The sequence below is a fragment of the Mastacembelus armatus genome, chromosome 22, assembly GCF_900324485.2.
Source record: "Mastacembelus armatus chromosome 22, fMasArm1.2, whole genome shotgun sequence".
Lineage (NCBI taxonomy): Eukaryota > Metazoa > Chordata > Actinopteri > Synbranchiformes > Mastacembelidae > Mastacembelus > Mastacembelus armatus.
In genome coordinates, this window is record NC_046654.1 from 15,679,952 (window position 1) to 15,706,807 (window position 26,856).

At 38.4% G+C, this 26,856-nt stretch overlaps 1 protein-coding gene across 1 annotated transcript; it reads right to left on the minus strand.

The window, feature by feature from the left end:
• Positions 1 to 5,107: 5,107 nt before the first annotated feature.
• Positions 5,108 to 26,856, minus strand: lrfn5a (leucine rich repeat and fibronectin type III domain containing 5a). Its single transcript, XM_026303630.1, has 8 exons — positions 26,657 to 26,856; positions 25,954 to 26,082; positions 25,656 to 25,836; positions 25,397 to 25,552; positions 24,418 to 24,677; positions 22,651 to 23,118; positions 7,634 to 7,907; positions 5,108 to 6,046 (listed from the first exon to the last, which is right to left on the minus strand). The coding sequence occupies exons 1-8, from the start codon at positions 26,851 to 26,853 to the stop codon at positions 5,108 to 5,110; spliced, it is 2,604 nt and encodes an 867-aa protein (XP_026159415.1). The 5' UTR covers positions 26,854 to 26,856.

Here is a 26,856-nt window from a genome sequence, read left to right on the forward strand (position 1 = left end):
TACTTCACTGAGCTTGACTTCAGTGAGCCTGCATATTTTTTTGCTCTTGTTCATCCTCTTTTTTTTTTTCATATTTTTCCATTTTGTTCATTTAGCCTGCCTTTCCAACAATCACTCACATTCTCTCAATTAATCCACAGGTTTCGTCTGTTTAGGGTCTTGTCTCCGAGGCCCTGCCGCCGCAAAGCTCCTGCCTCCACCAGATGACTCAAACTTCTGCTCGGGGCTTCATCATATGGCCTCCATTAGTGTGCTCTGCCAGGTTCTACTCCCCAGTCATAGATCATGTGAGTCTTCAACAAAATTTTATTCATTAGTTTTATGCCTTTGCCAGACCATGGCAGAATGTGTATTTATTAGCTGAAATGCAGTGTAATTGTCACAGATTATAACTTTAAGCTTCTGCTGATACACAAGCTATCACTTACTATGGAAAGCTGCTGCTAATTCCTGAAAATAAAAAAAAAATGAAAGCAACACTGACAGAGAAAGAGAGAGAGATACTGAAAGGGAAAAAAAAACGAAAAAGGATATTTTCCTCCAAAGCCTCTTACTATTAAGCAATTAGAGCTTAAAAAGGTATTAGAAGGTCAGTGAAGGAGGCGTGAATCAGGACATTACTGATGTACTTTTCAAGACGGAGTTGGGGGGGACTGTGGCTATGTGAGTCTACGTCTGTGGATGTCTAGGGTGCCCTTGTGAGAGAATTGTGGGGAGGTAATTTCTTTCCCCTCATCTTCTCGTATAACTCTCCTGTGACTCGGGTTTCTGTTTAAACATTCACCTGCGTCATCAGCTATTGAAATTTAAAACCTAGTAGAGAATGTAAATGTGATAGGAGGATGGTAATTCAGGCTTTAATCCCTCAGGAGTTTGGATTTGTATCTTACTCTTTTTTAATTAAATAACTTTATTTGAGTAAAACGTGACTTCATTACTAATAGTTGGACTCAAAAGGTCTTTAAACTGGGAGTCCACCTCTGCTGAGAAATACAGAATAAACCCTCAAATATTCTCTCAAAGGTCAGTAATGATTCACCACCAGTTCAGTCAGTTCAGTTTACTTCATTAAAACATCAATGTTTGATAATTGAAGTGAGAACATCCACCCATTGCTTGTCAGAATTGTTTCATGTCAAACAATCTTCAGTAATTTCATTTCAAAGTGAATCAATTTCCTGCTTTGATGTTAACAGATAGTGACTTCACCCATACTGGCTGTGGCCCCCAGCTCACACTGCTGCTGTAGGTGCTGGTCTGTGACCAGCGTGTCACTGCTCATTCATATTTCTGCGAATGTTTACAGCAGGAGGCCAAGGTGGACTTTGAGAATTCCCAGAAATTTGGAGTTAATTAGATGCGTTACCTTTGCTTGTGATGTGGTTATATATGAGGTCCGAACCTGGTCCAGTTAACACAGACTTTGTACAAACAAACAAACAAAAAGCTGGAAATATGAAATTATGAAATATGCATTAACCCACTCACTAACTCACTCTACTCCTCCGTCTATCCTCCTCTCCTGTCCTCCCCTCACTGACTCACTTGTCATTTGATCTTACAAACATAAATATACACAGCTTACTACAGATCCCTTAGGAGATCATGTTCTTAACAGTTCCTAATCAGAATCTGGATTTAATAGTAGTTTAGTATTTAAAATCACACCAAAATGACATATCTGTTCTATCAAAAGCCTGGTTTGTTTAGTTCTATTTTTTAGTTCTATTTGGGCTGATGTGACAGCTGTCAAACAGAGAACCAAACAATCAGACTCAGCTGCTGGTAAAGTTTGTGTGTGATATAGAAGAAAATAGATGAAACAGGATTTTGTAATAGCGGAAATGTGATTCTAGCACAATTTCAAAAGATATGTACTGTTAAATTCATCATCTAAACAAAGGACCTGTATAGGAAGCATACACACTTTCCATATTTTTGACTGTCCCTGGATCAGTGAATCTTCATAACTTCACAGAGCTCTTATTTTGTTCCTGCTTCTGATTTTTTAATGACTTATGTTGTCCAGTTACTATATGAATGATAAATGTCCATGTTCAGTAATTACCCTCTGAGCTTGAATGCTGGATGAACAGAGAATTTAATTTCCCAAGGTGGCTCCTTGTCGCAGTGACAGGGATGACAGTCGACAGTGCAGTGAAATGAATGTCTTACCTGTCGGTCCATATACCATCATGTGTAGACCTTTTATTAGGTTGAGAGTAAGTGTCAACATCCACATTGGAGACTGACAGACATGAACCTTGAGTAGAGGTAATTCAATGTTGGTTTCAGTCTCAACATGCCGAGTGTTCAAAGCCCCGTTATATAGAAGATGACCCGCCGTATCCTTTGACATGTACTCCGAACAGTGTGAATGTTTAAAGTGAAAGGTCTCTTTGCTGGAAGTGAGGACAATGAAGAGATATCTGAGACATGAGATATCACAGCTGCTGTTTTGTAATGAGCATCACTGATGCATCACTCTAGCATGTTGTACTTACATGAATTTGTACTGTACAGTCTCTGCTCTGAGAGCAGCACTACAAGCCTCACTCCAGCAGGCCGAAACTGCTGCACATACACAAACATTATGTATAGTTTGCTGTGTGGGTAACTGCTGATGGGGGGTTGGTGGTGTTTGAAAAAGGTTGATGTTTTTTCCTGGATTTCAACAAAGGATTGGAAGTGCATGAGACATTTTCCTTTTATTGTTACTTATTTTACATTTTATTCTTTTATTATTTATTATGAAAGTAAAATCTTGCATTGAAGAAAGGTTGATCTTTGTAAATGCTGTCAGTTATAGTTCTCTGAAAGAAAATCATAATCAGCTAAAATAAGTATCAGCAGGTCACACACAAAAAAATCAGAAATTGGAATCGGCCATGAAAATTTAAATCAGCCCACATCCCCCTCTCCTCTCCTCTCCTCTCCTCTCCTCTCTCTGTTCTTGTCTTCAATCCGCTCTCCTCCTCCTCTTCTTTCCTTTACTCTCACTGAAATGCTCACCCATCTAATTTATACCTGTTGGTGAAGGCCAGTGGCCAAAGGAAATCTACCAGCTTCTCTATTTCCAATTCTCTGTGAAGTCACCAAAGTGAAGACTATTTCTCCACCCTCTGTTAATCCCTTACACCAGTCTTTATGTTGTTCAGCATGATTTGCACATTTAAGTGATGCATAGTTTTATAGTTTCAATGTGTCCATGCTCACATTACCCATCAGCTCAATTTATAAAATTCACATAGCAAACACACTTGACAGTCAAGTCCTGCCTACTCCTCTCCGTGGACCAGCCATATTCCTCTCTGCCCTCACACTGCATTGGTACCATTGTCTGCCACTTACTTACTCCCTTCTGAGTTGTGAATGCAGTTTTTTTATAAATATGGTTCCGCACAAGTATCAGACAATAGTTCTTGAGGATTAGTGCTATTTAAGTGGAGTGGGTTCCAGCTCTTTTGTTACAGAGTGAGCTTATTGCTTTGGTGGAGTGTTGTATAAGTGTGTGAGAGCTGAAGGAGAACTGAAGTCCTGTCCCCTCCCTCTTATCTAGTTTTTGTTTCTCTTACATGATTGTGTTACTCAACAGATTTTTTCAGTGCGTTTTAAAAAGACTTTAATGTGTTCCTGGGGTTCTTGGTCCATTTTCTCCTATTGTTCTAGGCAGTAACATTTGAATAATCAATCATTTTAACACAGATTTAAAAAAAAAAAGAAAAGATTATTTTCATTAGTGTTTAAAAACAGCATATCCCATGAGTCTCACTGGCATAGTGTGAAAGTCTCAGGGGAGCATTTTTTACAATGTGTGTGCCGTCAGGAAAAATACAATGTTTGGAAATGAGATTCTCTGCTCTAAATTAACAGCCAGACTGAGTGTGGGTAGGCTTGCATTTTCCTTTTTTTTTTTTCTTTAGCTGATCAAATTACAAAAAGATGAATGAAAACGCATGCATTTTGCAGTGATCACAGCAGAAATAGATGCTGTGGCTATTATTGGTATTATTTCCAAAAGCAGATTCTGTGCAAAGTAAAGTTAAAAATAGGTGTACATGAAACACACATTTCACACTACCAGGTTTCATTTGAACCCTTTTTATTTTACACAACATAACAACACAGTACATGTTGTCTTTTTCTGTACAGGTGCCTTCCCGAGCTTGTGGACCAACACAGGCTAAAGCAGACCAATGTTAGTGAAAAGCTCACAAGGTTTGTATGTTCTTTTTTTTGTTTATTCTTCCCTTTAAAAAATATTGATTTCATAAGAGGTCCATTAAAGTCTTTTTCTCTTGGTTACTTTTGTCTCAGTTTGTGTCTGTCTGGGTGTCAACAAATAGCTGTACTCCTCAGTAGGTAAGAAAGGCTATGTGTGAAATCTTCCTCTTCTTTTGTTTGTCCTAATCCCTCGTTCGTGGAGCCGTGGTGGAGTCCTTAATCTGTTTATATTATCTGTTAGAGGGTCTGTTAGTGCAAAAGAAGGCACAGACTGCTATTCTCTTGCCACGGTATGGATGCACATTTTCTGTGGGCATGTGAACGTTAAGAGTGGTGTGCTTTTCAGTTCTTCACTGTTTGTTGGTTTTTTTTTTTTTTCATTATTCCACTGTTTTCCTGTAATAATTCCCGTTTTTGGGATTTTCAGAAGGTGAAATGACGTGGCGAGGCCATTGTCTTGTTTTTTGTTTTGTTTTTTTTTTTTTTGTGCTATAAAGTGGAACCAAAGAGATCAGTCTGAGACGTTACAAGACAAGGCAAGTTACCCACTCGCTGAATGACCCACTGCAAAACAGATGCTGTGAAAGTGGAAAAGAACCCTGTAAACTGAATGCAGACAGCTGTGGAAAAGAGTTATGAAAAAAAATGTTTGAAAATAGAAACAGGATGCTCAGAAAACACACACTCAGTCACAACTAACGTGAACACACACAATGCACGTTCTACACACCAAAAACATGTCACAAACGCTCACACATACCTTTACCCTCAGTCACACACCTATAAACAAATTCAGCCTAACACACACAGTCTCAGACATAACCTCATACAAAAGATAAACAATAATGAATTGACCAGTGTTTATTTTATGTCTCATTCCAGTTCAAACAGTGCTTTCTAAGATCCAGTCTGAATCACATCGTCCTTTGTCCGAGTCTCCATCCCCATTGTTAGGGAGCAGCATCCCGCTCATTGACTGGCTCCTTTTGTTTCGCATTATGCGCCCTAATTTGGGCGCTCCTCCTCCCTGATAGGATGAGTGAGTCTTAGAGCCTCCTTCACTGAGCGAGTACCTCCTCCTTGCCCTGCTCCTTCCTCCCTCCTCCGCAGGGAGAGTCTGGTACTTGGTTGAGGAGGAGGCAGAAGTGCGGGGAGCCCGGCGCAGAATCGGTGTCTCTCTGAATCGGATGGAGGGGACGGGGCTTGCAAGAGGGCTGGAGAAAGGGGAAGGGGCGAAGGGAGGAGGGATTTGATTGAGAGAGGTGGAGTTGTTGCGATTGGTGTTGAGGTTGTCCAGAGGAGTGGAAGAAGGGAGGAGAGCAGAGGAGGCGATGGATGAGGTTGCGGAAGGAGGGCGAGGGGAGTTGTAGGCGGAATTTTCTTTAGCAGCTGAGATGTTCGAACAAGCCGAGCCTGGCTTACCTGGGGCGGGCTTTCGCTTCGGCTTGGGTAGTGACCCAGTGCTGGTGGTGGGCGACGAGATGCCAGGCTGAGCTCTCTCTTCGACGGCTTTCTCCTGTTCCTCAGCTCCAGCTGATGGGCTTTTGGCCGCCCAAGTTTGGCTGAGAACAGACATAGTCGTGGAGCAGTCAGGCAGGGAAGAGTCGGATGACTGAGTCATCGGATCCTTGCCCCCACCTCCCCCTCCTACTGCCCCGCTCCTTTTCTTTGTGCCCCCTGACAGGTCGTCTAATCCGATTGAGCCATGTTTAGAGGCACTGGGAGTCACAGTGCATCCCTGTGACTGCTGCCCATTGGTCTGAGAGTGAACGTTGGTCATCGACATTGAAACACCTTTGCCACCCTCGCCAGGGTTACACACCTGAGGCAAAAACAGAGGGGAAGAGGGAAGTTTTGAGCCTTTTCTCCACAGTTCATGTAACATAGGGCTTGAAATATGGCAACAAATATTATATTGTACTGATTATTTTGTATCATGAGATAAATGAAATCAGTATATGTTCAACCTTAAAATTTCCTTCAGAAGATAAAGACATTTAATTCATAGAGCTTCTTGTGTCAGTATTGTGAAATATTGGTTTAGAATTAGTTTTGATTCTGTTATGTAACTGGTTATTCTATGGTCAAGGCATGTACAATTCAATTTCAGTTTACTAAGGCACACATCCAGGTCACCGAGGAAGAGCAGTCGAGTGCAGGTAATTGTGCAGCTTCACAGAACTCCTTTTTGGCCAGACATCTGCTGGGAGTTTTGTACCAGCACTCCCATGATCCATGGATTTGTAGGGACTGATGGGTGTTAAAAAACATTTCTCTCAATCCTGAATGTGACTGGGACTACTATCTATGTGAGCTAAGGTTAATGCTGCACCAATCTTTACTGGAAAACATTAAATTTGTATCTTCACGTTAGTAGGATCATTTATATGACCAAAACTTTGTGCTCACAGAAAAAAAAACAGGTTCATAAGAATTATAGCTAATGTTCACACCAGTTAAACAGACAAAAGGTCATGAAAACACATTGTAAACTGATATTACCGTATTTGACAGCCCAGTTCCAGTCTCATCCATGATTGAGAGAAACTTACTCATTTAAGAATTACAACCATTTTTATATAAAGGCTCAAAAGTAATTGGACAGAGTAACATAAAAAAATGCTGATAATTATTGTTCATACATGGATGCATTTGGATCCTTTAAAGTCAATGACTAACTGAAGTCTGGAAGCCAAATGCTGATTTTCCTCCCTAGAGATATTTTGCCAGGACTTGCATCCATGTATAAAAAATAACAATTATGAGCATTTCTGTTTGATCCATTAAGCATGTGGGTCTAAAAATGACTGTAGTTCATAAATGATTAGTGATACTTTTGTTAAACCCTTTGAATTAAAGCTGAAGGTCTACATTTCAACCACATCTCGACTACTTCCTTTCACTTCATTGAGAAGGTGTATAGAGGCAAAGTTACAAAAAGTATGTCACTGTCCAAATACTTATGGACCTAACTGTATTTCTGCCTATACCAGGTATATCAGGTATTTTTTTACTATGAAAAGAAAAAAAAAATTAAAAGTTAGTTATTGTTCATGCTAGGTCTAAATGATATAAGGAGGCCAAAATGATTACATTTTAACTTCTTAACCAGTTGCCTAATACTGTTATTAATGTGCTTTTTATGTGATTTAACAGTCCATTTTACATTCCATTCCATTAAAATGAAAGACTAATTCATGTATTTAAGGATGGTATAGGGTCTACTAAGACACCACTTTGACTCTGGTTAACAGCACTAAAATTCATGAATGTGTGACTGAATTTGATGTAGACCAAAGTAGTATATGGTCGCCATGTGAATAATATCAGTCTTAATACATAATAAAACAGCTCTTTCCTCTTAGTCTCTCTCCTTTCTGCCCAGACAGTGACAGAGAGAGAGACCCACCTTGTACCGTATCATCAGGATGATGATGAAAACGAGCACCGAGGCCACAATTATCCCTCCAATGATGATGATCATCGTTCCACCGAGGAACTGAGACTGCATAAAATGACACCTCATGTACTCTGACTCTGTGGTGAACTGTACACAGCCAACCACACGTGTTGCTGTCAGTGAGGTGATGACATCATCGTAGATTGCCAGGACGCAGAGGTCGTACTGAGTCCCCGCGGCCAGGTTGTTGACCAGGAAGTTCTTGCTTGATGGGGGGATCATTCTGTGGAGGAAACGATGGACAGAAAGGGAGGGGAGACAAAGAATGCAAATGTTTATTCAATGGAGACTCACTCATGAAAAACAGTGTATGATGTGGAATATATCGAAATGTACTTCTAAAGTTTTGGTTTGGATTTCCATTTGGCATCAAAACATATTCATTTATATGCTCTAAAGTAAGGCATATTAGTGGTGCCTGTATAAAAAGTCACTTATGTCAGCCAATATGTTCAAGGAAAATCCTACTGAATTTTTGTAATTATTTCCTGGGTCAAAATGTTAAAGCTGCAGTAACTTGTTTGGGGGCAGCAAAAAGGCTGTAGAGATTATCACCCTTTAGTTGATACAATGAATGTTTTAAATAGTTGCCTATTGGGTCAGTACATTAAGCAATAAGCTGAAAGACACTGAAATACATTGTGGTGCTGAGGAAAGCTGCAGTCAGTTCTAAACTTAATATAAAAAGCCATCAGAATGGGTAAAGAATCACTGCTCTCAGCTCTGTTGTCCAGCTGGATGCTTAATCCTCAAAAACCCCAAATCATCTCTTAATGAAATCATTTATAATTTAATAAAATTATTAATACAAGGATGTTTTGAGCAGACTGTTTCACCTAGCAAACTGGGTTAAACAGGCACATTATTATGACAAAATCTTCAATTGTTTTCCGGTGTCAATAAAACTTAAAATACATTTTTTATTAATGTAGAAATTTTTGAAAAATACAAAGGCATGATTTAAAGGTTGACTTAAAGCTGATTATTCTTCACTGGACACTGGTCACAATTATTAGACTAAATTTGCACATTTGTCCTTCACTTTCTTTAAAACAGCTTGTCAGCTTTCCTGGATTTCCTCATTAAAATGCTAATGAAATTCCTCATTAAAACCAAAGAGAGCAGCTAGATCACAGTTCACAGCCTTGTGTGCACTGAGAGGAGCAGAGGCCTATTTTGGCCAGGTCAAGCATCTGGTTTAGAGTTGGAGTTAAGTGAAGGTTAGGAGACATGTTAAGGTTTAATGGCTAGTATTAAGAGCTAGAGAATGAATATAGTGGTAGGTCATTAGTGTGCTCTCAGTGGAACAACAGTAAAAGAGTGCACATGTGTATGAGAGCACCTATACGACACCATGAATACTAATAGGACTGTCTCAATGCTGGCTGACCATAAGTGTTTCCCCTTTGCTTCTCTTGTCATCACTATGATGGTGAGCCATGGTCACACACACCTACTCGCAATGGCATTATTTCTATGGTGAGGCACATTATGTGACACTGAAGGGGCAGGTCAATGATGGGAGCAAATGGCACTGGCACCTGCAAGCTCAGGTACAAGCAGCTACATTTGTATATCCTTACTTACACAGACAGAGATTAATTTCCCAGTTATTGCTGTGGCCATGTACTTCATTTGTGTGTATGAATGTACATGCCTGCACTTACAGATTCATCTTTTTCTTGTAGGCTTAAAAGGTGTCATGCTCTCAACTAGAGACCAACTGCTGTACTGACTAATTAATATGCCTCTGGAATACAGTATGTGTGTGCATAACAGAGACAGTAAAAAGGTAAGGTCTAATCACTGGTTTGTTGAAACATATTGACCATGAATGCCTTCACCTTTATATATTTTTAATGATTTAACTCTTATAGATACTAGACATACATTTATACAGGCAGATGATACATGCATGCACACGCTGCACACATAACCTAATGGTAAGGCCTAATAAATGCCTTACTATTACACTAAATACCTATCAATTGCATACCCACAGCAAACTGGAAGCTATTCTTGAACTACTTGGAGGCCAGTGCTGTTTTTGGTGTCTTATGAAAGGTAACACTAAAATTTTTCCCCAACAGATAAAATCCCTGTAAGTGCTACTCGCCATTAGTAAGAGAGGTATAAATCACTAAGTCTAAGGGTTTTTTTCCACCTCAATAATTTTTTGCAAAATAGTTAACTGCCTATGACTGTAGCTGGGCTTTTTTTGGCTGAAAAAATAATTGGGCCAAATAGCATAAAACTGTACCTAGTCCATGTTCAAAACTAATAAAGATGTTAATAAAGTTATGGGTATGTGTAGGCCATTCTCATACTCGGATATGGCAAATACTCACATGCTAAAACATGAAAAACATATCGGATGTTGACAGATGTATCCCTCCCATTACCTGAGGAGTCGTGGATTTTTCTATAATTTTATGCTGAAATACACATGATAACAATATTAGATAAATAAATAAATGATGTTTTAATGATATCTATTTAACATGTCAGTCCCAAATCACCCTAAGGTGTCACCTGTCACTGCGTTACATAACTAAGCGTAAATAGTGTGGAAATACACCTCGGCTATATTAGTACATCAACAAATTCCTCTTCAGGTCAGCAGATTGCTATCTCTTTTATATCTTGATTAATACTCTATAGCTCTGCACGAATAATTCTGTAAATATGGTTGATCCATCTTGTTTAGAATATCTGGATATTAGTAAGTTTTGTTTACAGTGAAAGCAGACAGTTGGCACAAAATACAGTAACAAGTCAAGTTAATAACTTGCTATTGTGTCTCTTCCAAAAAGACAGAATGTGTTTTGGATGAAAATGTTTGAATGGACACTAATTATGTGCATTGCTTCAGGGTCTGTTTGCTGTTTTGCCACATAGCCACATGAATAAATTACATTCTCTCTTTTCTACACCTCAGAAACCTTTGCTTCCAATAAACCATTAACAACATGACTCCTCCTGGCCACACCAAATTAGACTGTCTCTCAGCAAAATCTATCCAATGTTACACTCCAGCTGGTGAAACGTGCATCGCATAGTTAACTTTCATTGCCAACGTGTAAATGAAGCTGTCATCATTTATATTTCACAGATGCAAGTAACAGTCAAGATATTGACAATGTGTTATGCCTATTTGGACCCTGTTCTGCTGCACAGTGAATTAACAAAATACATTTTTATGCAAGTCAGTGAGTTTTCTTTCTTTACTGTGTTAGCCATTAGCATTGTGAACTCATCCAAACGAACTCATTCATTGTGGCTAATTTCTTTGTGTCTGAGCTGGGTCTTGCTGCCAGTGTTTGAAGCCCTACAGTGGGCAGATGATTGCCTTGTGCCGAGACTATTACACTAATCTATCTACTCTACTCTGCCAAGCCCTCAGCCCAGGGCGCCTCTGTGTGTGTGTGTGTGTGTGTTTGTGTGTGTGTGTGTGTGTGTGTGTGTGTGTGTGTGCGTGCGTGTGTGTGTGTTTCATTACACTTTCATTACACAACAGAAAATGTCTATGTGCATGTAGTTATGTTTATATGTGTCCACAGTAGATATGTGTGTGCATGCACGTACGTGAATTCAATTACAGTAATCTCCTCTCATTGCAACCTCCTTTACCCAGTGGCTGTCACTGTGTCAGGCCTTCTAACAACTTTCAACACTTATGCAGCACTACGTGCTGGTCAAATCCAGATTGTGCATGAATGTGCACAGATGTGAGCACCAAGAAGGCCTCCAACGTAAATGGTATGCATTGTTCATTCCTACCATAGAGTATGGCTCATAGGCATCATGTTTACCAGACCTCTGACACCAGGGACGGCAGTGATATGCTCTATTCCACCAGCAATGGTACCAAGCCTTTGGACACCATAATAAAGAGGCAGTTATGATCACGGTTTCATTAGGGCCTAACATAAAAAAAACAACATAGTTTTGGCTAAAATAACATTTGTTGTTGTGGTTACGGTGATAACCACACAGTAAAGGATGTAGAATGGTCATGGAAAAAAGAAAAGATCCATGACAGTATACACAGCAAATACTGCTGCACAACATCCAGGCTTTACTGAAGAACTTCTTTTAGATCAGACTAAATGTACTGGACACACAACAATCAAAATGAATTCTGCTACCTGACACTGAGCTCCTGGCGTGCATTAACTGGGCCTCAGATAACTATCTTAACTGGAGAGCCCCCAGACAGCAACTTGGTCGAATGTTTCCAACTTCACGTTGCAGTGTACATCACAACTGTCACATTGGCCATGCAAAGCCACAGCACCTCTCATTTCATTCTTCACTGACAAGGAAATGCATTTATTTTTTAATTTGTGTAGTCACCATACACATGTAACTTCTTTACGTTCAACGCCAAGTGCAGCGCCACCCGGTGGTGTAACCAAACACTACAGCAAATCTCGCCACTGAGTGAATATCCTTTATTGATTAAATTTACTGCACTTCATTGAAAACTGAGTAACCAATGAGATCCCCAGACTGTCACTCTATTTACTTGAATGGCAACTTCTTCTCATGTGTCGTAATTATAACATTCACTAGATGGTAATGATTGTTGCAATAACCTGCAGACACAAATGACATACATTTCTGACAGGAGAATGGTCTCGTTAGTATGTGTGTATGTGCTTTTGTGTGTATTAATCAACTCTGGCTTTTCTCACTCCAGCCAGGACAAAGCCAGGAGGCCAATGTGATCTCCATTAGTCGCTCTCAGCTTTTTGTCCCACGACAAATGCTTGCCTCCATGTACAGAACAGTGAACTATGATACCAGATTGTTCCATTTCAGGCCATTTCACTTGATTAAATATTGGACAAAGCCTACAGGCCACACACACACATTATTCCAAGAGGAAAAAAGGCATTCATGACAATGATTCAACACACAACACTAGGGCTTCCAGGTCGAGCTGGAGCAGTGAGATAAGGGGCCAGGGCATCTAATAACTCAGCTGTAGTCTTCAGCCAGTGGCTTTCCTAGCAGTAGAGCACAGTCAGACCATGTGTGACACACTGTGTGGGGGGTGTATTCCCTGTGTTTTAAAATGATATTCACTGCTGTGGGCTAGCTCATTAGTGGTTTCATTTAACTGCAGGGGAACATTATTCTTGCATTTTATAAGGGCAGTGCAAGTTGTCCAGTATTCAGCAATTTTTGGTGATCTGGATTTAATTTTCTTGTATTATGTTATATTTTACATTATTAACTGTATAACAACTATTATTACACCTGGCTTTACTTATCAATATCTTTACATCAAGTTCTTATTTGTGATTTTAATTGACTAAATCAGTAGCTAATCACACTGATTGAAAGTTAGGATCAATGCCACTTTCACATCAGTAAATATAAAGTTAGACTTATGTAGCTTAGTGTAGTATAAAGAGGGGGAACAGCAGGAAACAGCTAGCCTGATTTAGACAAATTAAATCCACCTACAGTACCCACACATCTGAAACGCTGTATTTAATGTCTTACACCTGGTTTGATTTACACAAAAAGAGAATTGCAAAAAACATAATGTGTAATAAGTTTGAAGAAAAATGGGAAATTAGAAAATATTGCCTGTATTCCAAAAGTCAGAGCTGACAGTGTGAGAGCTGACAACTGAACTGTTGTTTTATGTTGCAACATGAGCAGGAGCCGTAATAAATTGTAAGTTTAAAATCTGTATTTTTTTTCATATAATTGCAATTGGCAGATAATTGATTAAGGGCTATTTTGGAAGCAAATTATATCAATAATCTGCAAGTCCATGATGATTCGGCAAATTGGTAATGAAGACGCCAGGAAAGATCCTTAATGGACCTTATGATGAGATTGCTTTGTCAATTGCTGTTTACAATGTCAAGAATTAGCTCTGAACCTCAGCTTTTAAACCCACGTTGGTAATAAGTCCTTAATGTATTTGGAAGAACATCTGATCGATGTGAATAGCAACTAAATGGATCTTGTGGTGAGATTGTTTTCTGAACAATGTTTAATTTGCTTGGAGCAACATTTTCAAAATTTAATATTTACCATTGTTCCAAAATATAACACAACAAAATTGATAAGTCTATTTGCATCCCTTAAATTTCTCTGTAAAGTTAAAAGCAGAAAGTAAATTAGCGTAAAATCGTAATATCACTGGGCTCCTACAGTATATTACATTACCACTATACCCACTCTTATTAGAACTGTTTGAGCAGTAAAACATTGTAAAATTGCAGAGCAGTTTTGTTAAAAAAGGGGGATGGATGAAAATGTGGGTCACAGATATCTAAAAGTAGGTTGTCCAATTATTACAGAAAATGGTATTCACTGCTTCTGGGTAAAGCCTCCTATAATACTGCAATGCTAGTCTTAATTAAATAGCCTGAAAAATGAAAAACTTTGTGATAAGCTAACAAAATAGCATGCAAAAGCAGTTATGGGTTTTTAAAAACTTTTCTTTACACTGCATTCATGGAAACATGGTTTCTTCTGTTATATCATGCAACACTAAATGATAAATTCCTGTTCCAGGGTAATTTTCTAACAAACAATGCAACACAACAACACAGCACACACACTGTAAGGCATATGCATACAATCAAACCAGTTAGGAACTACTGATTCCTTATCCCAAAGTGCAGAGGATTAATGGTAGTTCAACTCCTGCTGACCTAATGCTAATATGTGTTGCACAGGTCATGGCACAGCGCCATGCTAATAGGTCCGAGTCTCGTAGGCAGACAGAAAACACCGCTGAAGCAAGTTTCTTATCTTTACCATGCGTAATGCTTCTGGTGCCAAAGCTAATGAATAACAAGCACCACCTTGTAGTCAGAGGTAGCAGAGGGATTTTGTGCCCAGGCTGGATGGGCCATTCTAACACCTACTAGAGAATGGACGGATGGGTAAACCTCGTTCAAATGCAGTCTCAAGTAAAATAGTTATTGCGTTTGCTGAAAAAGTAAATACCTGTCACATAGCTAGTGTGTTACTAAACTTTTCTTAATGTAGGAATGAACTAGTCACACTTCCCCAGAAGATTACATTACTAATTTCCAACAATGAACAGTTAATAAATGACTATTTTAATTACAGTCATAATAGTGCAGTTACCAATAAAACACATTAGCACATTGTTTAAATGCAACAGTGTAGCAACATTATCTAAAAACTCTAATTATTTGTCTTCCCTTCTAAAATAATATAATCCTTCAAGGTTATGTAGCATACAGTGTGATTTGGGGGTTTTTTATGACATGATAATGTAATGAGTTACATCTTCTTGAATACAACTCTGGATAAAAGATAAAGATCTAATGGAACAAATTCCAATTTTGAAAATAATTTAATGACTATTAGATTATGCTTTAAGGTTACATTCCTAGGTCAAACTATGTTTTAGAGACTGAAATCTGCAGCGAAAAGACATTTACTTCCACAGAAAAGTGAAGTCATTAAAGCTGTTCTAGTCCACTTTTTTTCTGTTAATAATGGATGAATTAAACAGCATCAGTTGGAGTGTCACACACAAAGAAATGTATCACTTAACTCTGCATTTCCACTGTAGAGAATTTTTGTGTCTCAAAATTCCTTGTTCTGGTTTTATATCCTGCTACTTTGCTCAGTCTCGGAGCTCTCATCATAAACTATAAACTGCCGGGCCATGACAAGGCAAGACAAAGTTAGCACCCTACCGGTCAAGGTAACTAATCAACTAAATTCATCATCATAAATCAGTAGTATACTATAATCTGGGATCTTCTCTTAAATAAAAGCTACCAGGTGGGCCCAGGCTGTTATTTTCGTCAATTCCTAATTCACAGCAGCAAGAGGAAGACGACCCCAGACTGAGCAAGTCTGTGTAAACAAGCGCAGCAAACTACATGTCCAAGTGCCATGGACACTGTCCCAGATGTGATGCAGAAGTTGCAGCACAATGTGCAGCTGGGTGTAGACCTCCATCTTCCAGTGCTACTCCATCCATCCTGTTTATTTAGCTGAGTCATCTACATCCCTACTTAATGCTGTGGCTCCTTCCTTAACTTTTCTTGTCCATTCTTTATTCTTCTTAACTCAGTTGTTTTTACGCTCCAGTACAGTACAGCATCACCTTCTTTTTCATTATTCATTATACTTTTATTCATTCATTATACTATTTTCTTTTCCTGTTATCATTTTTTGTCTTCTCCTGTTAACCAGATTATTTTTTATTCTTCTAATCATTCATCTTTCCACTTTCTCTCTAGTTTATCTCTTCCTTCTTACATCTTAAATTATCTTTTTATTGTTTATTCTACTGAAAACTTATTACTAACTTACTTTTTCTCTTCCTCCTGTACTTCCACTCAATTATGTCCTCATACTCATCTCTTTTTCCCTTTTCTTTTTCCTTTTGTTTCTTATCCCTTTACTTCCTGCCATGCTTAATGTTTCCTTCATTTCTTTCTTTCTCTCAACTTCTCTTTGGTATATGTTCTTCCCCTCCATCCTTTCTCTTCCATTTCATTATTTCATTTTCCTTCCCTCTTTTGTCACTACTTCCATTTAGAATAATCCTCACTGCTGTAGTAGTAGTCCACATTTAAAACCCCATAGACTACTTACAATAATAACACCATTATGTTAGGCCTGTGATATGTTTATGGTACCATAAAATCAAAATTGGAACATTACGTCGGGATAAAGGTGGATGTTTTTTCATGCCTTAAACACAGCTGAGCTAGGTGTTATACCCGGGCCACAGGGAAGAGGCTAGGATAAGCTACATCCTGAGAAAGAGAAAGAGGACAAGCAGGCCTCTTTAAAAGCATGGATTCATCCCCCACCCCCTGTTGTGCAGTCTCATAAAAAAGCTTCCCACACAATTTGCTTGATGTGTAGTTTTTTTGGTAAATGGCAACCAGCCCCTGTAGCTTGATGGATTTGCTGGAGTGGAAAACAACTGCTGAAAGAACATAGAGGGAAAAAAAGCAAAACAAAACAACAGGCAGAACAGATGAGAACTCTATATAGGAAAGAGGGACAATGTCTTGTTTGTGTGATTTTAAATAAGGTATTGAATGTCAAAGTAGAGTGTCGTGGATTCAGTAGTCTACTGCCGAAACTACATTCTTCATAATCTTTATACGAATCATTTTCAGTCACTGTATGTATGGGAAACATCATATCATCACTTCATTTTCATTGACACATATAGACAGACAAACATCAAACCTGCAGAGAATTTAGACTCGACAACCAACTAACCTGCATGTGTTTGGACTATTGGAGGAAGCTACAGTTCATGGAGGAAATCTGTGCATGTGTGAAGGGTGTAAAGGTGTATTTGTGTGTTTATCTAATAAAATATCCTATTAATCCAAATAAAGGCATCTGCTAAACCAAATACTGATACCTTATTAGTGGATTATTATTGGCCTATAAAGCATTAAAGGTGCAATGTGTAAAATGTGAAAGATTTGAAAAGAACAGCACCTAGTTGCACCCCACCTCATCCACTTCCCTGGTGTGACGAAGGGTACGGTGGCTGTCACCTTTAAAAAAATTCCCTGTTCAGTGTTTGGTTTGTCTGTTCTGGGCTACTTTAAAAACATGGCGGCACAACATGGCTGCCTCTGTGAAAGGAGACCCGTTCTGTTTCTAGATTTAAAAGGCTCATTCTGGTTGGTATTTACTGATGACTACACACCAATGGCATCATATTTATGAATACTATATTCAATTACTGCTAATAGATCACTCAAAATATTACATATTGAACTTTTAATTAGGGCTATAAGTGACTAAACATCTGAATAAGACTATTTTACACAATGCAAATAGTTAAAATAAAATAGTTAAAGCCTGCAAAGACAGGTCTCTCTCAATATGACCCTGAAATCAGGGCAAACATCTTAAGCTTAGGTAAAAGGTGTGTGGCTTATAGCTAAAGATTTAAGAAGGAAGAAAAATCGGATACAAGGGAAATGAGTGGCAAAAGGAAGGGAAAACAAAGCAATAGTTAGCATGTAATACAAGCTCCATATTTACAGCTTTTGCCAAAACCTAGAGGTCTCTGTAACTGTAATAAGTATTGTAGAGATTACTATGTTGAGGAAACTACAATTTTCTTGTTTCATCACAATGTTGGGTTGACTGAAAGGTTATATTGAAAAATCTTCAGAAAATATCTGAAAACTTTAAAAATTTAACTTTTTCGTGGCCACAATGGGTGAAGGAATTTTGTACACACAACTGTCTTAACAGAACACAAGTTGCACAAGCTTGCCAGCAAACATCATAGCTAATGTTATTGTCTATGGCAGGTAAGAAAAAAAATGAAGACCTTTTCAACCTGCTTTTTAATGCCTTGAGTCAGTGTTATTTAAACTTAATTAAACTGTTACTTTTGTGATTCTCCCAGGGTTCAGACTGTCAAGAAAAAAGTCAACTTTGAATTGAACCTATCCATTTTCTATTGTGCTTATTCTGTAGAAGTTTAGTTAGGGGACTGCAGCTGACCTTGTGTGAGAAGCACTCACACTGACACTCACAAACACTCACATTTACACCTATAGGCAATTTAGAGTCACCAATTAACCTAACCCTAAACAACATTTTGTGTTTGATAAAATGTCTTTTATGCACATATTTGCCTTATAAAAAGAAAAGTCAAACAGACATGCTCACTGATAATGGAAAGTAGCAACTCTAGCTCGTTAGCATCCACAGCTCCTCTGAAATTTGTTGTGTTTGATCCTCTGCACACAGTTACTATGCCACGTGACTCGTTGCCCTGATTGGTTAAAATTACTTAGCGTTAGCCGGTGACTGACAGATGGCTTACCTAGTCGCCTGCCAAGTAATTGTTTGAAAGTGTCTGCCCTTTTCAAACAGTGTCTTACTGTGCCCTCCAAGTTTGTTCTGTGTAACAAACCATCTGTCATGTCAGGCTAACTTAAAATGCTCCCAGCATTAAAAAGTGCACAACCACCATAAAAGGCGATATAATGTGCTTAAAACTTGCTTAACTGGGATATTCTGTTAACTCTGTTTAGCAGCTGTGTTATATTTTTGACAACTACTGAGTTTATACAACCCCCTAAATGTTTATGTGTAACCAGATTTTTTGGATGTTAACTGTAAAAACTGAATTTGCATTCACTCTATAGTTTTACCAACTCAGACACTCAACTTAAATATGAACTTAATCTTCACATGCTGCAACTTTTGTGAGCTGTTAAAAAAAAAATTGCTGGTTGCTGGACTTTTCAAACAGTGATGTTGTTTAGCCATACACTAGCCTTCCTAATAACAATCACAAGAATCAAACTGATGTTGGTGTTTTACTCCTGTCACTCGCTGGGCATCATGCCTGCCTCCAGAAAAGAAATACAATGCTTAAGTAGGAGGGCTGGTGTTAAAACACCAGCACTGTATCAGTAAACATTAGCCCATCTCAAGTGTCCTTGAGCAAGATACTGAATCCCTGTGAGATCCAGGAGTGCTGTTCTGCAGCTGACCCTGACCTTCCTGTGAATGGAGCTGTGTGGGTGGGGTTTTTCTACAGGGATCAATGCAGAATCAAGTATTACAACTATTACATTTCAGAGAAGCAGGGCATCGTATGTCTATGAGGTTGAGATAGCCATAAGGATGTGGCTGCAAAAGCTTAGAACTGTCACTCACTTACCCATCTGTTTTTTGCAGAAAGCTCAATTCACAGTATGGAAGAAAAATACAGAACCACTCCTACACCCAACTGCATTGTGTTGTCAAAGGAGGAGTAAAAAGCAGAAATGTCAATATGTGGCAAATCGATAAGCTCTCACTGAACCTGAAAAGTAAGTGCTCTATCTATGACAAAAGGACCAGTCTTCCCTTCTCATTCTCTTTCCCTCCTACTATCACCATCTTTCTTTTCTGTCATCCCCCAACATTTTCTGCTTTTTGCTTTTTCACACTTTTCTATTGTCTTTCTCCCTGTCTGTCCCTCTTAACTTTCTTCTCTGTGTTTGGGTAATGAAAAAGCAAAATCAATGGTTTGCTACTTCATGCTAGCAGAGGTGCTGAATGGAAATCAATCTGCTGTCTAACGATAAGAGAAAGAGATACACAAATGACATCAGTGCTTGATATTGGGGAAAAAAGAGTAAGGGAAAACCAGAAAAAGAAGATAAGATGAAAGAGGCAGAAGGAGGAGAGGAAGAAGTGTAAGGAAGACTTAAAGGCAGACAGAAATGATTGGGGCGGGTGATAAAGAGTTGTCCAATCACTCATTCTCCATGACCCAACAGGAAGTTGTTTGTCATTGTGGCCTTCATGCAGCCAAAATTACTACTTTTCTATAATCATTTTAAAGTCTTAGGACAAAAGTATAACTGCGGTTTTTGTGAAAGAAAGAGTAACTAAGAAACCTGACTATCTTGATGTGAAAGGCTATGACAGTATCTTTAAGACAGGCAGCTATAATTCCCACTGGCGCCATATCTTGATGATGGATCCCCTGGATGGGGTTAAGTGCATCATGAATTATTTACAGAGATTATGAATAATATGCAAGGTGGATAATACTAGTAGATTCTTATATGAATGATTTTTGTCATTAATTTATGTTGTAGTCACAGAGAGATAAAGAATGTAATAGGCCAATTCTTACATTAACCTTAGCTAAAGTAAAAATCTTCAGAGAGGAAGTTCTTAACAGTTTAGGGTATTGTCAATATTGTGACGCAGATGGTCAAACCCAATGCTCCTCCAGCTCTTGACGATGATGATGTGTTATGATGAAATATGTATGGGGATTAGCTGCAATATGAAAGGCAGATAACACTGGCAGATTTCCCTATGGAGGCTCTGCATGTTGTTTAATTCCCTCTCTTCTATTTCAACAGAGTAAATATTTAGCTCAAATAACAATCATTCCCTGAGAGATTGATCTAATCTGTGCAATCCTGAGCAAACGTCAAAAGTCAAGAAAGACAAGCAGAGCTCTCCCTGTCAAGGCCGTTGGTGAGTCTGGTGAGTCAGCAGGCTGGAGTGAGCTTTGTTGTTGTGCCAGGTTTGACTAAGGATCACAGGCTTTCTCATGTCTATTTGCCTGTCTGTCTTCGCTGTCCATTCATGTCTGTGTTTGTCTAATTTGCCCTGATATGAACTTTCTGTCTACCCTGTCATGTACTAAACAATGACAAATAGCCTATACATATGCTCTCATTAAAATAACAGACTGTACCACATTAACATAAATTCTGTTTTTCACAAAAAGATCTAGTAAAAAGGTCAGCTGTATGCAGCTGTGTCTTCTGCAGATTTTTAAACTTACACTCTACTTGCAAACCTGCAATATGTAACACATATTCATCCTGAATAATACATCAAATTGATTATTAAATTAAAACATTTAAATTGACTAACTATTTTTTTCATTGTCTTTCTGTATCTGGCATATGTGCTGTATGTGCTGTTCTTTTATGTCTGTAATCTAAATGCATTTATTGAACAGAATTGTATTATAACGATCTAGTATTGCATTTGCTTTGTTCAAGTACTTTGCTTAATTGAAGGTGCAATGTGTAAAATGTTAAAGCTTTAGGGGCATTTACTGGTGAGATTGAAGAATACAACCTTCTGAACACCCCTCACACTGCACCTCACCAATGTCCAGTACTCGATTCCCTGTCTAGAGCCAGTGTTTAGTTTGTCCATTCTGGGCTACTGTAGAAACATGCCGGTGCAATTTGGCTGCCTCCAGACCTGCTCTCTATATAGCTTTAAAAGCGATAGCGATATTAATTCTGGCATTGAAATGTACTGTCCTCATCATTAGTGATTAGTGACTAGTGAATAGTGAATAGTTCAGTAAAATTTTAAGGTATCTGTACTTAACTATACCATATTCTGCTACTTCAAACTGTGACTTCACTACATTTCGGAGAGAAATATTGTCCTTTTAGTTCACCACATTTATTTTACAGCTTTAGTTACTTTTCAGAATGACATCAATAACAGAAATACAGTACAATCAATCATAGAATTTCCTCAGTAGGAAATTCACAAACTATCTAGCAGTACAATTCTGCTCATATTGGCCTTTTTTTTAATATGAGTGAATGTGCAGAACATGTGTCTGCCTTTTTAAACTCATAAACAACCACAGTTGCTGAAAATATTATCTGAGCAATTTACTTATAAATAAAAGTTTCTTCATGATCATTTACAGTACCAATCAAAAGTTTGGACACACTTTTTCATTCAAATCAATAGTAAAGTATGTCCAAACTTGTAGTGTATATCTTGTCCAAAATATCTAGTATGATAACTGTATACTGTATGGAAAGCAACTCAAATTTTAAGCATCAGCTCTACCTTTACCAGCTGTAACATTAAACTACTGAACAGAATAATGCATCAATAAGTATGATCCAATAATATACAATATATTACTGTGAAATGTATGTGCCATTAAGTACTTCTACTTTTGGTACTTCAGTTGCATTTGACTGCTAACACTTTTGTTCTTTTACTAAAGTAAAATTTGTAATGCAGATTTTTACTTGTGACAAAGTATTACACTGTGGTAATTATACTTTTATTCTAAGTAAAGGATATCAGTACTTCTTCCACCCCTGGTAATACCCCTGTAGCATCCTTATCATACCCTTGAAGCATTCTTGTAAAACCACTGTAGCACCTTCATAGTGTTCTTCTACTGCCCTTGTAGCTCCCTTGCAGTGCCATATTTGCTTTGCATTTAAATTCAATCATGTCTGTATTCTTTTTCTTATTTCCTGCGATCACTATTTCCAACAGGATCATTAAAGTTGCATCTAATCTACTGTAATCTAATCTTTGGGTCATTACTTGGGTAATTCTCTACCCCCACATTGAAGATATCATGATTCAATTTCCATTGTGTAAATTGTGTCACTCTACTGTGATGAACATCAAGGTGAGATAGAGATGGTCAGGCTTACCTGTACACCAGCGAGTCATCCTGGCTCCCATTGTACTGTATCTGGAACATCCTAATGCCTGGAATATTCCTTTGAAAGTTGAATTTGATCAGTGCAGTTGATGATGTTGCCTCAGCCGTCACCACCTTCTTATCCACCCCGCCCTTCACATCTCCTGTCACATTGCTCCCGTTGGCCCCACCTCGTGTTGATGTGGAAATGTCAGATGATCCTGGGTCAGGCTCCTGGATGTTGTTGGTGTTGTTGGAGATGTGTGGGAGTTTTATAATGACCAGGTCTACTGTTTGATGGGCTTCACCAGCAGGGTTCGAGGAGATGCAGGTGAAAGAGCCGGTGTCTTTAACAGTACTGATGAGAATGTCTAGAGTCCCGTTGGCATAGACCAACGTTCTGGAAGAGTTAGATACCAGTTTGCCCTCAGGAGAGATCCAGTGGATGGCTGGCTCTGGGTCACCCCTTGCCTTACACCTTATAAGAGTGAAAGAGGTAGAGTGGAACATATTAGAAGGAAGACAAAATGGGGTCAACTGTACAGTAAAAGTAGAGCGCTGCTTGATGGGTGTTTCTAAAGTCTCTCTACCTTCCCTCTGGGACTTAAAGTAGTTGGTGGAATAGCACATTCGTTTAAAAAAGAATATGGTTTAAAATAAAGCCTTTGAATTACAGCAGATTTTTGTTGTATGTAGGCTACATATTGGTTGCCAGAAAATACCACAGAGTTGCAATAAAGGTTTGGAAACCTTATGACAAATGAGACATGGTCTGTGTAACAGGGAATGAGCCATGCAAGCAAATACATAGGAACTCAAGAAAAATATGCCATCTAGTCATACCTGTGGCTTTCTTGCAATGCGATTTTGTATTTGCATGACTGATTGATTGAAATAGCAATAATAAAGTGCTTAATGTCATCAGAGTTATAAGCAATCAAAAGTAAAGAGCAGATGCCAGGGTCATTGTGACCCTTTTCTTTTTCTGTAATTTCAATACAGTGTTGAATTTTAATAGAATTATGAGACAGGGGGAATGTTTTTCTCAGGGGGTCTTTCTGCATTCTCTATATGTGGATGCCAATAGCCATGTATTTCAGAAATCCATAGTAGTACCCATTTATGAAATGGCTAAATAAAGGCTAGTTAAACTATTATTATAGGGAGGGAAAGACTATTATTGTCATTACCAGAAGATGAAAAATTCATTATATAAGACTTTCCTCACTTTTTAGTTGTTTGCATTAAAATGGGTTTAGCAAAAGACAACATTTTACATGAGTTATCTCTCTATTAATCTCTATTTACTGTACACTTTATGTATGGAGCTAAAAACAAGACACAATAAGGGTAAAAGAATAATGGCATCCCACTGAAATTTCTCCCTCCTTTACTCATTTTCATCACATTTCCATATTTGAAAACATAACATCTATCATGATTGGAAGTGTGTGACCAATATATATGCAAATCAAGTAATCATCATCTCTCAGACCTGTTGTTGCCTTGATTTAGTTTTGTCCTCCTTAAAATTTTAGCATGATGTCCCTGTCCTGTGCTTCAGTGAACAGTAGGGCATTTAATCTATTCTTTAGCGGCTTCTAAACATAATACGGAGCTAGGGTAAATAAATTAGTGTGTCTGTGTTTGTACGTGAGCGTGGATCAGACTGTGCAGACTGATTACAAAATAATGAGGAAATTTGTCTGTTGATTTTCATTGACTGCATGTTTTCATACTATTTTCATGTGTTTCAGATAAGAATTGATAATGACACCTGAGTGCAACTCTCTGCCCTTCAAGCACCCTCATCTCATGGGAGTATCTGGTGATGAGAGGGGGTTCACACAAGAACTCTTCCTCAGGGATGGACCAGAAGTATCGGCCAGAGAGATGTTGGGGTGAGGCGCATGTCTCCAGGTCGTCTTCTCTGTTCAGTCTTCGCAGCCACAGTAACTCACAATTACAGTGGAGTGGGTTCCCACCAAATGACAGTGCAAAAGAAGAGGGGGTTAGGACCCCTGATGTAGCAAGGACCTGGTAGTGTGAAAAAATAACTGCATTCAATAAAACTGAAAATATTTCATTGTCCAGTAAAACTACAAATTCAATTCCACACTGGGAGCCAGTAGAAATCAGCCAGTTTCAACCTAGGATGTTGAGTGTGTGGCATTTTGCACTTTTTCCCATTAACAGATAAAGGTTTAAAAAAAAATGTATGTTCCCTTTTGCTAATGGGTAACCTGCTGCTTTCTGTACAAATCACCAGGATGATGAAGCATGAAATGTGTTTAAATGAAGTAAGGATATACTAGAAGACCATTTAAATTTGCTTTAATCTAGATTACAGTGTTTGGTAATAATAATAATTTTGAAGTTGCCCATTTCACTAACATTCATATAGTGGCCAATGGGTAAATGTTGGCATAAATTTGCTTTACTTCTTGCCATGTAAACTAGAAGCAGTGGTTTGGTGAATTAAATGCAATTTTAAACTGTAAATAGGATGTGAACATTTAAAATAGTTGAAAAGAATAAGAGAATCATTTCCATCATTAATTCAAAGAGCCATATGTTATCACTCCATTAAGTGGCTGTTATCAGTTGTTGTCCTATCTATAATTATACATCATTAGTGTCTCTGTATATTACTGTAACCATGATGACAGAGATCTCATATACAAAAAAATTCTATAAAATGCCTAGCTGCTTGATTTTAGCATCATCTGTTAATTTAATATTGCCATACAATATACCTGTGCTCGTTGAAAAAGGGGGTCTGGTGGTAGCTTTTGGAGTTTGTTGGACGTCACGTCCAGTCGGTTGAGTTTCTGTAGAAGGGAAAAGGTTCCCTCTGGAATGAAGTCCAACATGTTGTGGTCTAAACTCAGTGTATGGAGGCTTGTCATTTTCTGCAGCAATGACAGAGAAAAATAGAGATTTATTTTTATCCTTTTGCTTTCCAAAGGATGAGACCATCAACAACAGGTTGATATAGTATTAAGAGAATCTGACCTGGATGGCCTCCCATGGAATAGAGTCCAGGTTATTGTAACTCAGGTCCAGTTCTTCTAGCGCCAACAGGTCGTTGAACGCTCCCTGGTGGATAAGCACCAGCTGGTTGTTGTTCAGAATCAGGTGGTGGAGCTTTGACATCCCACTGAACGTATCATTGCCTATCCTCGTTAGCCGGTTACTGTGATGGAGGATTGAAGAAAAAGAAAAAAACATTTTTGGAAATAAAGTTCAACACTAAAAACTTCTCAAGTGGATGGTGTATAATAGGCCGATCTTGATTCATGTCATTCTGTACCTGTTGAGATGTAGGGCTCTGAGGTTTTCCAGATCAGCAAAGGCATAAGGTGTGATGTAGGAGATGGTGTTTCTAGATAATGTTAGGTCCACCAGCCGTGTCATGTTTGCAAAATCTTTCCTCTTTACACTATGGACGCAGATAACAAGAGTTAAATTATACAACAGACATATGTACGGTATCTCATCTATAATAGGGTCTCCATAACTAGCTTCAAGCCATTGCTTGCTCTAGTTATGGGTAAAACCAAAATTCCATTAAGACAGAATTTTGTTTAATGAAGCTATCAGAGTCAGTCCACATATGAAAATAAATGGCTGAATTTTTCCTTTAAAATATGATGGGGCAAATTTGTCTTTTAATAATGTTCAAATGCACTGTATACTTGACATCTTTTAAAAGAAAACTCAAAATTCAGCCTTGAGCTGCTCCATTGACTATGAACTGAATATGAAGTACTCCAGTACTCTTTCTTAACACCTTAATTAATATAATTCATTCTGATGCCAGAGGATAATCTGTAAATATCCAAACAAAAAGCACCCTTAGTGATGCAACTCTGTCCTAACATTCAGTGTCTGAATTCAGTGTCAGTGGTAGTAATATCACATTAAAATAATAGAGTAGTAAAAACAGAAGTAGTATCTGCAGTATTGCAGCAGTGTTATATTGAAACTGTTAATCTTGATGGTGTAACAGTTACCTTGTGACAAAGTTGTCAGCCAGCCGTAGCTCTACTGTATGCCTGTCAATGTTTGGTGGTACAAAAAGTAGACCTTTCTTGGCACAGAGGGTTGCCAGGTTGGGTGACAGGATCTGACATACGCAGCGTTTTGGGCAGATCTGTGCCCGTACTGCTATGGCAACTACCAGCATCACGCACAGCAAAAGCCTTTCCATGGT

What these genes read in the sequence shown, in the direction of transcription:
- lrfn5a (XM_026303630.1), bottom strand. Translation starts at nt 26,853, where the DNA reads ATGGAAAGGCTTTTGCTGTGCGTGATGCTGGTAGTTGCCATAGCAGTA. An exon ending in GCTGACAACTTTGTCACAAG is followed by an intron (nt 26,083 to 26,656) that starts GTAACTGTTACA and finishes CTGCGTCCATAG; the next exon opens with TGTAAAGAGGAAAGATTTTG. An exon ending in TTCCATGGGAGGCCATCCAG is followed by an intron (nt 25,553 to 25,655) that starts GTCAGATTCTCT and finishes TCATTGCTGCAG; the next exon opens with AAAATGACAAGCCTCCATAC.